General features: G+C 43.4%; 1 protein-coding gene across 5 annotated transcripts in view; it reads right to left on the bottom strand.

Annotated features, from left to right (window-relative positions):
• The window catches only part of atp2c1 (ATPase secretory pathway Ca2+ transporting 1), a 57,975-nt gene that overhangs the window by 6,335 nt on the left and 38,354 nt on the right, over positions 1-13,286 (bottom strand). For all 5 annotated transcript variants that reach the window (XM_079693095.1, XM_079693094.1, XM_079693097.1 and 2 more), the window contains 12 exons: positions 12,317-12,414; positions 11,572-11,667; positions 11,228-11,317; positions 10,777-10,881; positions 9,396-9,552; positions 8,978-9,148; positions 8,649-8,746; positions 7,296-7,346; positions 6,125-6,291; positions 5,184-5,252; positions 2,940-3,056; positions 2,450-2,597 (listed from right to left, as the gene is read on the bottom strand). In XM_079693095.1, the coding sequence (XP_079549221.1) occupies positions 2,450-2,597; positions 2,940-3,056; positions 5,184-5,252; positions 6,125-6,291; positions 7,296-7,346; positions 8,649-8,746; positions 8,978-9,148; positions 9,396-9,552; positions 10,777-10,881; positions 11,228-11,317; positions 11,572-11,667; positions 12,317-12,414 (1,367 nt within the window). The remainder of the gene's footprint in view (positions 1-2,449; positions 2,598-2,939; positions 3,057-5,183; positions 5,253-6,124; positions 6,292-7,295; positions 7,347-8,648; positions 8,747-8,977; positions 9,149-9,395; positions 9,553-10,776; positions 10,882-11,227; positions 11,318-11,571; positions 11,668-12,316; positions 12,415-13,286) is intronic.

Genomic DNA, 13,286 nt, shown 5'->3' with positions numbered 1-13,286 from the left:
AGGCCAGGGGTAAAATGCTGAGTCATGCCAGGGTGCTAGGACTCATTTCTGCACCTTTATATTTCTGGCTTGTTTAAAGACCATGAGTGTTGGTGTGCTTTCATGACAGATGAAATAAAGAAACACATGAATAATGTTAGAGGGGCCTCCACTCTCAGGACAGTTCCGGTGTAGGCTCCACCTGAGGTGTGGACTCGAGTCACCAATTTGATGACTTTGGACTCGACTTGACAAAATCACAAAACACTTGCGACCAATGACTCGGGACTTGACTTGGACTTGAGTCTTCTGACTTGAGGTGACTTGATTATTTAATTCAGAGGTCTCCAACACGCCGATCGCGAGATGCGGCTAGAAGAGCAGACTCCCGTCGGGGAGAGCAGAATCTTCAGCCGCTGCAACTCTTCCTGTGAATCCATGCAGGGAGAGGCGGCACTTTATTTAGCTGGGCCACCATGCGGCCAATCATATGCGAGGACACACTAGGATCATACCATTATGTGAAAGAAGGGTGGGGGGCAGACGCTCCAAAGACAGCAGGTGTAGTGGTACAGGCCAGCTACAGAGCGACGGGGAGCCGGATTTAAATGCTAGCGCGTCGGAAAATGACTAGGAAGTGACTATTCTGAAGAACAGGTTTTTTTCCCCGCCCCTGAAGGACTCATCTGATGGAAGTTTTCAAATCACAATGGAGACTCATCACAGAGGTGATGAGTCCGCTCACCGTGCACTTTGGGTCGGCCTTGGTCAAGCCCTTATGACCCCCCCAGCCTGGTTCTCGTAAAAGTGGACTTAGCCGTTTTTCGCTCAAATGACACCATGGAGGAATGTAACGGGAGTTGGCAGGGGACTCTGCCCGCCTCACGAGGGCCTATTTTCCCAGTTTTAGGAATTTTTCTTTTTTAGGCTATTTCAACCTGTCCCCCCACGGCCTGTGTCCAGCCGTTTTCCCCCCCCCCCACTCATCCATATATTAACGAATTTTGACCATTCTTGTTGCATTTTTCTCCTCTCCTCTCACTGATCGAATGGCAAACGTGACCCACAATCGGAGGGCCTCCACCGGCCCGGCCTAGTGCCGGTGCGCTGGCGTTCGGTTCCTCCGAACTGCAGGTTCGACTGATGGCCTGGAGGGTGTGCTGCGTTGGGGTTGGGGATAGGCTTGGGTGGTATGACGGTATTACGGTATACCAGGGTATTTCGAAATTCCATCGGTATGATTTTCAATACCGTGACGTCACAGACTGTGCGCCAAATCACAGATGCGTCTCATTCTATTACACTGACACTGAGTTTTGACAGGGACAACATCGGTTGTAATGCACAGCATGCGCCAGCAGAGGGCAGTCCGTCTTTCCCGCTCTCAGAGCTCAGCACAGAGCTGAGCTGAGCAAGATGGCGGCAGCATTTGCCGGCCCCGAACTCGGACAACTAGTAAAAAAGAAAAATGCCTCTGCGCCTGTTTGGGACTATTTTGGGTTTACTCATCGCCAGTGACTTCATCCAGCACAACGAGAGACAGAGGCACTTCTTTGGGAATGTTTAAGACGGGGTGAGTGAGTGTTGACATTTTTTAATCCTATGCAACTGGTTGATGGTTTTGTAGTCGAAGTCGGACGGTTTTAAAAACGAAAGCATTTACGTGCTAAACATTCACGCGAGTAATCCAATGAATCAAATGGAAATAAGGTTTTTAACACATGCACGGAATAATATTGCCAAACTAGTTCGTGAATATAGCAAACTTTATTCAATAAGTCAAGTATTTACTCCCGGAAAATGTTTATGTATGATGATATATTGTTAACTTAGCTCACTATGGAAACAACGTCTGACATCTACAAACGCGTCCTGTATCCGATCTCAAAATGTGCCTTTGGCACAATGTGTCATGTATGCAGCCCTTCTTTTGCACTTGCGCACACGTCGCGGCACTTTGCGAGCGTCTACCGGCTCGGGCTGCATTTTACACCGAACATATAATATACCGTTCTAAACATCTATTTGCCGCCGAACGCCACCTCGCTCAAGTCGACCCAAGTCATACCGTCATATACCGTATACCACGGTATGATATCAGCAAGGTCTGACGGTATGAAAAAAATGATACCGCCCAAGCCTAGTGGGGGACTTCCCCCACTAGGCTTGCCTCTTCCTTCCCGGGCCAGCCGATATGAAGCGTGACCAAGACGCACCGTCTGACTCAGGGGTCCCACCACAGGTATATATTTATATATATCTATATATTTATATATATATATATAGATATATAGATATAATAAGTGTCAGTGCGATATTATTTTGTATTAGCGTGCATTTCCTGTTCGGAAAATAGTGCTGTACTGATAGTGGCGATTTTCTTTTGTAATTCTTAGCGTGCATGCACTTCTACCATGAATCATTTTGACCAATATCTACAAAGAGCCAAGTTGATGAAGAGGAGACGCACCTCCCTCCAGAAGACGAAGAGCGTCCCACAGACGATGATGAACGCCGACAGCAGCACTTTGCTGAGCAGGGAGCGAGTCAGGATGCTGTCCCGAACATTACGGGGGGGCTGCCGGATCACATCCTGATCCACGGGCTCCACACCCAGACTGAGCACACACACACACACACACACACACACACACACACACACACACACACACACACACACACACACACACACACACACACACACACACACACACACACACACACACACACACACACACACACACACACACACACACACACACACACACACACACACACACACACACACACACACACACACACACACACACACACACACACACACACACATTATGCAAATTGGGCGATGACGTCATTTACACAGCCCGATATCACAATCGTTTCTCAGAGGGATTAAAAGATCCACACACACACACTTTTATTTTGGAAACAATGACTACATTTCCCATGATGCCCTATACCTCTGAGCGGGGGGGCCGTCCATGATGATGTTGATCCACAGAATCTGCATCGCGTTCAGCGGGTTGGGAAAGTTCATCAGCGTCGCCAAGGAGATGAGCGTCAGAGCAGCAATACTCCTGCAGAGGTGCAACAAAATCACTTTAGTTAAAGGTCCCCTATTCCCCTCTCCTTCATCAATACATCACAGGGACACATCCAGAGCCTGTCTCTGATTGGCTGAAACACCACAGATCATTGCAGCATTACCCATAATCCCCTCTGTGGAGGGGACACATGTTGATGTAGAAGAGACATGAAGAAGAGGGGACACATGTTGATGTAGAAGAGACATGAAGAAGAGGGGACACGTGTTGATGTAGAAGAGACATGAAGAAGAGGGGACACATGTTGATGTAGAGGAGACATGAAGAAGAAGGGACACATGTTGATGTAGAAGAGACATGAAGAAGAGGGGACACATGTTGATGTAGAAGAGACATGAAGAAGAGGGGACACATGTTGATGTAGAAGAGACATGAAGAAGAGGGGACACGTGTTGATGTAGAAGAGACATGAAGAAGAGGGGACACGTGTTGATGTAGAAGAGACATGAAGAAGAGGGGACACATGTTGATGTAGAAGAGACATAGAGAAGAGGGGACACGTGTTGATGTAGAAGAGACATGGAGAAGAGGGGACACATGTTGATGTAGAAGAGACATGGAGAAGAGGGGACACATGTTGATGTAGAAGAGACATGAAGAAGAGGGGACACATGTTGATGTAGACGAGACATGAAGAAGAGGGGACACATGTTGATGTAGAAGAGACATGAAGAAGAGGGGACACATGTTGATGTAGAAGAGACATGAAGAAGAGGGGACACATGTTGATGTAGAAGAGACATGAAGAAGAGGGGACACATGTTGATGTAGAAGAGGGGACACATGTTGATGTAGAAGAGGGGACACATGTTGATGTAGAAGAGGGGACACATGTTGATGTAGAAGAGGGGACACATGTTGATGTAGAAGAGACATGAAGAAGAGGGGACACATGTTGATGTAGAAGAGACATGAAGAAGAGGGGACACATGTTGATGTAGAAGAGACATGAAGAAGAGGGGACACATGTTGATGTAGAAGAGACATGAAGAAGAGGGGACACATGTTGATGTAGAAGAGACATGAAGAAGAGGGGACACATGTTGATGTAGAAGAGACATGAAGAAGAGGGGACACATGTTGATGTAGAAGAGACATGAAGAAGAGGGGACACATGTTGATGTAGAGGAGACATGAAGAAGAGGGGACACATGTTGATGTAGAAGAGACATGGAGAAGAGGGGACACATGTTGATGTAAATTGAGGGGAACATCATTTAGGCTGAAGAGACCACATTGAACACATTTCTGAGAAGTAGCGCCCCCTAGTGTCCGAGGTCTGGAAAGTGACGTATTGTTAAAGTCATTCTTATCAATAATTTAATTTATGAAGACGATTTTTTGGTTTTGATTTGTTTAAACATTCTTTGAATTGAACTAAATCGGCTAAATTAACTGAGCAGATCATCATCATCATCATATTTCAAATTGTAAACAAAACTTCTACTTTAAGCGCATTTTGCTTCTAATAAAAATAAAGTACTTTCATTTTAGTTTTGAATGCAGGACTTTGAGTACTTGTACTACATGTTACCATCCTCCCCCACTCTCTGAGTTCGTGACACCCTGAAGCAGCGAGGGGCACGGAAACTAAACACAGGTGGTGGTGAACGCTCTGCAGCAGAATCATGCCCCCCTTCATCCTCAGGACTGTAATAAGCCCACTTTCAGTCAACTCAAGTTCTAAATAAGTATATCATATATGTATTATTTAATCGTGTCATATTTTTCTGAGAAGTTTTAAGTTTAAAGTCCTGATGTGACATTAATGTCCCAGCGATATTTATCTAATTTGTTTCATATCAATTTGATCACCTAGCTAGTTCTGTCACATGACCTGGCACATGGACATGTTGTCATGGGAACACAAAGTCACATGACGCGGCCCAAGACCCCCCGGACTGTTCAGGGTGTGTCACTAAGGGACTAAAGCTGAATAAGGAACTCTCCAGAACATTTAAATGTCCCGTACGTGTCTCCGTGGGTTCTCAGGGGTTAAAAGACGATGTCTCTAAAGCTTAACGTTAGGGCTGGCTCAGGACCTTATTTTAATTTAAGTTGTCATTTGGATCGTCTGAGTTTCACTGTTGTGTCACTCACGTGCTCAGCTGGAAGCGCACAAAGTTTTTGATGTTGTTATAAATTCCCTTTCCTTCCTCGATGGCCGACCTGGAAGGGAAGAACAGAACGTGAGTCTTTAATAACAATAATAATAGATTACATTTGTATAGCGCCTTTCAAGGGACCCAAGGCCGCTTGACATGGTGAACAAACAAACAAACAAACAAACAAACAAACAAACAAGAGGGGCAAATAATAAAGTACAAATAAATAGCAGCAGGAGAGGAAGCTGTGATGGGTTAGGGGTCAAAAGTACACACATCCTTTACTCAAGTAGAAGTACACACATCCTTTACTCAAGTAGAAGTACACACATCCTTTACTCAAGTAGAAGTACACACATCCTTTACTCAAGTAGAAGTACACACATCCTTTACTCAAGTAGAAGTACAGATACTTGTGTTTAAAAATACTCTGGTGAAAGTAGAAGTACTGACTAAATTTCTTTACTCAAGTCAAAGTAAAGAGGCTTTGAAATGTCCTTCAGTAAAAAGTACCCATAACTAGCAGCTGTTTTAAAGAGTACCTGACCTCCCTTTATATTAATAGAACAATAATGTCATTGTTAGCTAATGAATGTTTCCATGGTGACCAACGGCAACATGACAACGTTTCCATTGGTCCCTCTTCTTTAGAGAAGACCAGGAAATGATGGATACACGGATCGTGTTCAAATCAATAGGCACGCAATGACTCTAAATAATAATGATCACGCCACCAAACACACATTCAGACTAAAGGAACCAGCCTGTTTGGAAAGTGGAAGTCAAAGCAAAAAGTGGTCAGGAAAATGAGTAGTGGAGTAAAGTACTGATACTAGAAACATTACGTAGAGTAACGCAGTATTTGTACTCCTTCCCCCCTCTGGTTGGCCTTTGTTCCTGCATGATTAAATAATAGTGTTATCCCCGGCTCCTCACATGATGGTCTGGAAGTCGTCGTCCACCAGGATCATGTCGGCCGCCTCCTTGCAGACGTCGGTGCCGGTCCGACCCATCGCCACGCCGATGTCGGCCGCCTTCAGCGCCACGGCATCGTTCACCCCGTCTCCCGTCATGGCCACCACGGCGCCAATGTTCTGCAGAGACTACGGGGAGAAGGACGCAAACACACACAGCGGGACGTATTGTTGAGCCTTAGAGGGTTTCTGTATGCTGGGAAACAGACAGGCTGTGGCCATGTGTCAAACGGGTATGGCAGTGTAGTGACGGTGTAGCGTGGATTAATAAGGAGGTAGTTAAGGTGTATGACAGTGACAGATTGGTCTGACATGGATGTAATAAGTGTGTATTAATACGTAATGTTGGTGTAATTGTAATTATCTTGTAAATTGGGTATAATAACAATGAAATGACAGGTGTAATAAGGCTTTAATACAGATCTAATAGGGGTGTAATTACAGTGTAACACGGGTTAAATATGGGTGTAATAAGATTGTATTAATGTTGGTGTAATTATCTTGTAAAATGGGTATAATAACACTAACACGGGTGTAATAAAGGTGTAATACAGGTGTAATAGGAGTGTATTAAAGTGTAATATGAGTGTAACATGGGTCTTTGTTGTGATACTTTCATGAGCATAAACATTTATGTCATCAACATTTGGTTGAAAGCAAAATAGGCCACCATAAACGTGACCAAAAAATGAAAAATAAAATTGATTTGCCATGAAGGCTAAAAAGTGTGTATTATTTCAGTTAACAAACTTTGCCATCTTATTTAAATTGAAACATATTTTTAAATAAATTGTTCAGTACATTTTGCTCTGGTAATCCACTGGAAATCCACCCCTCTGGTGGGATCAGGGTAATCCAGCTTTTTGGGATCAAACTGATCCCAATCCTTTGTTGTCGGTTTGAACTACCCGTTTTGAAGATTTGATCCAGATTACAGCTTTGATTGGATTTCCTGATCTGGTCGGATATCAAAGTGATCCTAATCCTGTTTTTTGGTTTTGAACTCCCCAAAATCCCAATCTGATCTGATCAGATAGGATTCAAAGTTTTGAACTCCTGGGCCCTGGACATTGGTCTCGTCATAGGGCAGACATGAATGGATAGGAGTTATTGTTTGTGTTCCTCCTGCTCACCTTGACGATCTTCAGCTTGTGTCGGGGACTGGCTCGATAAAACACGGCTATCTGTGAAGACAGGGGACGACTTTCATTCAGAGGAACACGAAACAACAAGCAGCAGCAAAAACTCAGAAGAACTTTTTATTTGATAACAACCGGTTCGAGAGAGGCAGGGGGATAAAGTGTGAATTACCGTATCGACCAGAATATAAGACCACCCTCTGTCTCAAGACTCATTTATGGAAAAAACCTTTTGAAGACCAACTCTTGTTTTTATAAAGAAAATAATTTCATTTGGAAATAATGACATGACACATTGTGTTCAAATGTGAAGTCTTCCTCGCTGCCACCCGTTACATTTGATACGCAGCATTTCCTGAACCCCTTTATGATGCTCTCTCTCTTTCGTAACTTCGCCTCTCGTGTTTAATAACTTGCCCAATCGATATATATATATAGAGCGGTGCAGGGATGACGTGTTCACCCTGAAGGAAGCTGCTGGTTCCCTCGACAAAAAAGCAACGGGACTTCTCCAGAGGAGGTCTGTGGAAAACTAACCTGTTTGATAAACGCACGTTTTGTTCAGCCGGATAATCTCCACATGTCTACCCTACTTTTATAATGTTTGAATCATAACTCTAACGCCAGAAGCTAAATGCTAACGTTATGCTAAAGGGACTACAGCCGAGTCCAGCAGCACGACTTCAACGTCACGCCAACTTCAGATCCATATTCAAACACACAGATTCTAGATGGAAGGAGTTGAAGTGTTTGTTTGAACAGTCTGCAGGAGGCAGGGACTTGCTCTCAAGCAGAACAGAAACTAACTTAGAGGAGTGTTTACGTGTTCGGTGTAATGACGTACATCGGCCTCCACGACTTCTGTAGTCCTATTCAGCCACTTGGTAACAACCATCGTTTTTCAGACACGTCCACTCTTCAGAAATCACCAGTGGGGTCACTGCTGATGATTTAATGTCGTAGAACAGAACGTGATCTCAATGTGTCTCAACCACAGACCTTATTTCCAGATATTTTCCACACTCCGATGGAGAGATCCCATTGGCTCTGAGACAAGGGAACAGGAAGTGGTGAAATGCTGACTCACTTCCTGGTTTTAGTCACTGCACCACTATTTAGATCCACTGTGTTGGAGTCGGTCTCTGTGTCTCTCCATCTCTCTCTCTCCTGTTGTCCTGTTACTTTAAGATGGTGTCTCTTAACACTCGTTTGGCGCCATCTGTTGTTGTGACTGTGTAATTACATCGAAAGTCTAGACCCCGAATAAAAGACGACCTCTCTTTTTCAGATTTGTTTCGAGGAATGAAAACCCTTCTATACGGTATTTAAGTAAAGAGTTGTTCTCACCCTGGAGACGATGTTGGAGAGCTGCTGCAGGTCCAGGTGATCCACCTCGTCTCCGGAGAGACAGCGGCTGCCTTTAGAGTACAGACCCAGACGACTGGCTGCAGAGAGAAGGGAACACTCCGGTTATTCCAGTTGTATCATATTTTATTATTTACATTTATTTAGAAATGTTGATGACCCCTAACTAACCTGTTGGGAGATTTACACGATATAATTAGCATATGCAGATAATAGCTAAACAACTAGTTGATTTTCTTGATGGCAGTTTTGAGTCCCGTAACACTTTAAAAATCAACCAGAAAAGATGACAGTGCGTTTGTTTCTCTGACCGATGGACACGGCGGTCTCCTGCGAGTCCCCGGTGATCATCTTGATGGCGACCCCGGAGTTGATGAGCTTCCCGATGGCCTCTTTGACCCCTGACCTCGGGGGGTCGATGATTCCCACCAGACCCAGGAAGGTCAGGCTGCCCAGCTCCGAGCCGGACGCAAACCCCAGCACTGCGGGAGAGAGAGATATGGAGAACGTGTGTTTTCAAGGCAGAAATAAGCAATAAAACGTTCAATATTTTTACATCACGTCGAGTGTATTTCTACATCTGTAAAAATAGCTTTGGATCAACAGGTTTCCGACACATCTGCCCGTTAAATTCAAACAGTTTCAAGCCCCTTACGGCAGTGGGACGTACACTTAAATAAATGAGGTGTTTCTAAATATAGCAGTACATTTCCATGGTATTGTATTTACCCCTGAGGCCTGCAGAGCCCATGTAGCTGATCTGCTGCTGGTACAGCTCCCTCTGCTGGGGGGTCAGGGGCAGGCTGGACCCCCTGCTGTTGTAGCAGCTGCAGAGACGGATCACCTGCTCGTACGCCCCCTTCAGGAAGTACACGGCAGGCTTATCCTGGAGGGGCAGAAGATATAACGAGGTAAGTGTCGGGGCAGGACTGTTGTGAAAGCACTGAACGTCCTCTTCCAACATGAGAGCAACATGCTAACAAAGGTATCAACTGTAGCTGTGAACATGACAGGATGTGTGATTACCTAGAAGAGCATCAGGACTGTTTGAGGCATATGATAGCTATGTGATTAACATGATGATTCAGCCTCTATGGAGAGAGACATATGACAAGCATGATCATTTCTGACGTGGAGCTAATCTGAAGTAAACATTGAATACTGCTTTCTATTGCTCCATCTTGGGACTGAGGAACTCCCTCTCTTGGATATCAGCATGTGAAGGACACTGTTCAGGAACTAGTTGATGCTCTGTATGTGATGACTCCTTCCATTCTGGAGAGGATCACAGATACATGGATCCTGAGGTTGAAGCTCAAGCCGTAAGTATTCAGAAAAAGTCAGAATTTTGAGAAAAAGTTGGGAGTTTGGAAAACATTTTGGATTTTGATATTTTGAGAAAAACTCAAATGTTTGAAAAAAACTCATTTATTTGAAAAAAAAGTCAGATGTTTGAGGAAAAATCAGAATTTTTGATTTTGATAAAAATACCAACTAATTCTCTTTTTTTGTTTTGACTACTTCCATTCTTGAGAGGATCATAAATACATGATGTTGAAGCTCCAGTGAGATTTTTCGAACAAAGACTAATATTCCACTATTATTCTGCATGACACTATTCTGAAAGCAGCACTTTCGGATCGATAAGATTGTGTGAAATGCGGATATTATTTGCATTATTTTACACAGAACTTTCAGAATATGAGTCTAAGTTTGGTTTTACTACAGTCTGTGAAATGTCTCACTAAATAAAAAAGATGCATGACCAAAACGAAAGAGAAATGAAGAGAGACACAAGAATACTTTGTATACTGCAGGGTAGCTGGTGGATTTACTCCAGGTGGAACTGAAGTCTGATTTAACACTTGATTAGATTTCACATCATTCATCCACATCTGTAAAGTAACTAAAGCTATTACATACATGTAGTGGAGTAGAAGTACACCATGTACCTCTGAACTGTAGAGGAGTAGAAGTACACAGTAGCAAATGGAAATACTCAAGTACAAGTACCTCAACGTTGTACTTAAGTACAGCACTTAGTTACTTTATACCTCTGACAAACAGGTATTAGTGGGAGCACAGTGTGTTCTGTGTGGGGGGGGCTGACCTGCAGCGTGCGGTGGACGCAGCGCACAGACATCCACTTCTGCTCCGAGGAGAAGGGAAGCTCCTCCAGTCGCACGAACTCCTGCTGCAGACCCTCCAGACCCATCTGACACACACACACACGCACACACACACACACACACACACACACACACACACACACACACACACACACACACACACACACACACACACACACACACACACACACACACACACACACACACACACACACACACACACACACACACACACACACACACACACACACACACACACACACACACACACACACACACACACACACACACACACACAGTGATCAAACAAAGAGGCAAGCACACGTTAGTGAAGATCCAATCAAATCAAGAAGTAACAACTGTAAAAAAAATTGAGAATTGAAAAAGAAATGAGAAATTGCTGGTGAAAATAAAAAGTGTGTGTGTGTGTACCTTCATGGCGAGGGCGATGAGCGCACCCTCCGTCGGTCGTCCCAGCAGAATTTGATTCCTGATGACCGAGTCGTTACACACACATCCAACCTGTGACACACACACACACCGTTAGCTTTTAACGGACGTCTGAGGCGCTTCTAATCTTGAGAAATGGAAAGCGTTCTCTTCCAGTATGAATGATGTATGAATAGTGTTTAAACTAAAACATACCTCAGTATTTATTCTAAAAAACACATTTTAACATATGTAATGTTGTTATTTAGAGCAGTTCATCGTGCAGATGTTTACTGTAATCTCTCATGTTTATAGAATGATATTGATTTGATTTCCTCCGGACTCACCTCCACGATCTTGCTGACGGAGGGGCAGGAGAAGCCGTGGACGATTTCTCCGTCCACCACCACGTCTCCCGCTCCGTTATAACCCACACCGGTCACCTGCAAGACCACACCCAGGGGTTAACTGCTTTAGGTTTCATTTGTAGTTCAACATGTATATTTCTACTTTTTATGTAATGCTGTTTTATTTCTATTGAGATGTTTCTAGTTTTTAATTCAATAAAGCACTTCTTATCTTATCAACTCTCAGACGACACGGACCCACTAAAGAAAGTGTTTAAAATGTTCTATGTAAAGAAAGCCAAACATCGGCTTCTAGTCCCCCTTTAAAAAACTGTTAACAGAATGTAAATGTGATATGGACTCTGAAGCAGACAGTTGTCCGGTAGATGATAAAAGAAACATCGCAAAAAAGTTATTAAAAGTTCAAACCAGACAAATGTAAGAGATTAAAGATATTCCTTTACGTGAAAATACGTAAACAGTAACTTATATAAAAGATAAACAAATCAGAATTTCTCTAATATTCAAATGTTAGATTGTTGTTATTTATAAAATAAGCTAATTCATTAAGATGTACAATTTGAATCTCTTAGCAGCAAATTATTAAAAAATAACTTAAACCAGAATCTGATATTCTGTAAAACCTGAGTTTGAGACTCTTTAGATGATGAGAAACTAAGCCTCCATGTTGTCGGAGATTCTTAAGGAAATGAAATCTTCCGAGGACGATAAAGTGAGTTCAGACCTCAGCGTGGAGTCCGTCTGACGTGAACAGCTGAGTGACCGTCATCTCGTTCTTCGTCAGAGTTCCCGTTTTATCCGAGCAGATCACGTTACAGCAGCCTGAAGGGAAAAACAACGTTACCAGGAAGTAACGGAGAAAACAACGATACGAGGAAGTTACGCAAGAAACAACAATACGAGGAATAGCCGAGACAACAACGTTACGATGAAGTAACCGAGAAAACAACGTAAAAGAGGAAGTAACAAAGACAACAATGTTACGACGAAGTAACGGAAGAAACAATGTTACAAGGAAGTAACGGAAGAAACAACGTTAAAGATGAAGTAGCCGAGACATAACGTTCCGAGGAAGTAGCGGAGGAAACAACATTAAGAGGAAGTAACAGAGAAAACAATGTTACGAGGAAGTAACGGAAGAAACAACGTTACGAGGAAGTAACAGAGAAAACAACGTTACAAGGAAGTAGCGGAGGAAATAACGTTACAGTCAACAGGAAGTAACAGAGAAAACAACGTTACTAGGAAGTAGCGGAGGAAACAACGTTACAGTCAACAGGAAGTAACAGAGAAAACAACGTTACGAGGAAGTAGCGGAGGAAAAAAAGTTACAGCCAACAGGAAGTAACAGAGAAAACAACGTTACGAGGAAGTAGCGGAGGAAACAACGTTACAGTCAACAGGAAGTAACAGAGAAAACAACGTTACGAGGAAGTAGCGGAGGAAACAACGTTACAGTCAACAGGAAGTAACAGAGAAAACAACGTTACGAGGAAGTAGCGGAGGAAACAACGTTACAGTCAACAGGAAGTAACAGAGAAAACAACGTTACGAGGAAGTAGCGGAGGAAACAACGTTACAGTCAACAGGAAGTAACAGAGAAAACAACGTTACGAGGAAGTAGCGGAGGAAACAATGATACAGCCAACAGGAAGTAACAGAGAAAACAACGTTACGAGGAAGTAGCGGAGGAA

Source organism: Notothenia rossii, assembly GCF_949606895.1.
Source record: "Notothenia rossii genome assembly, chromosome: 7".
NCBI lineage: Eukaryota > Metazoa > Chordata > Actinopteri > Perciformes > Nototheniidae > Notothenia > Notothenia rossii.
The sequence above is the reverse complement of the archived record's forward strand: the minus strand, read 5'-3'. Positions and strand labels throughout refer to the sequence as shown.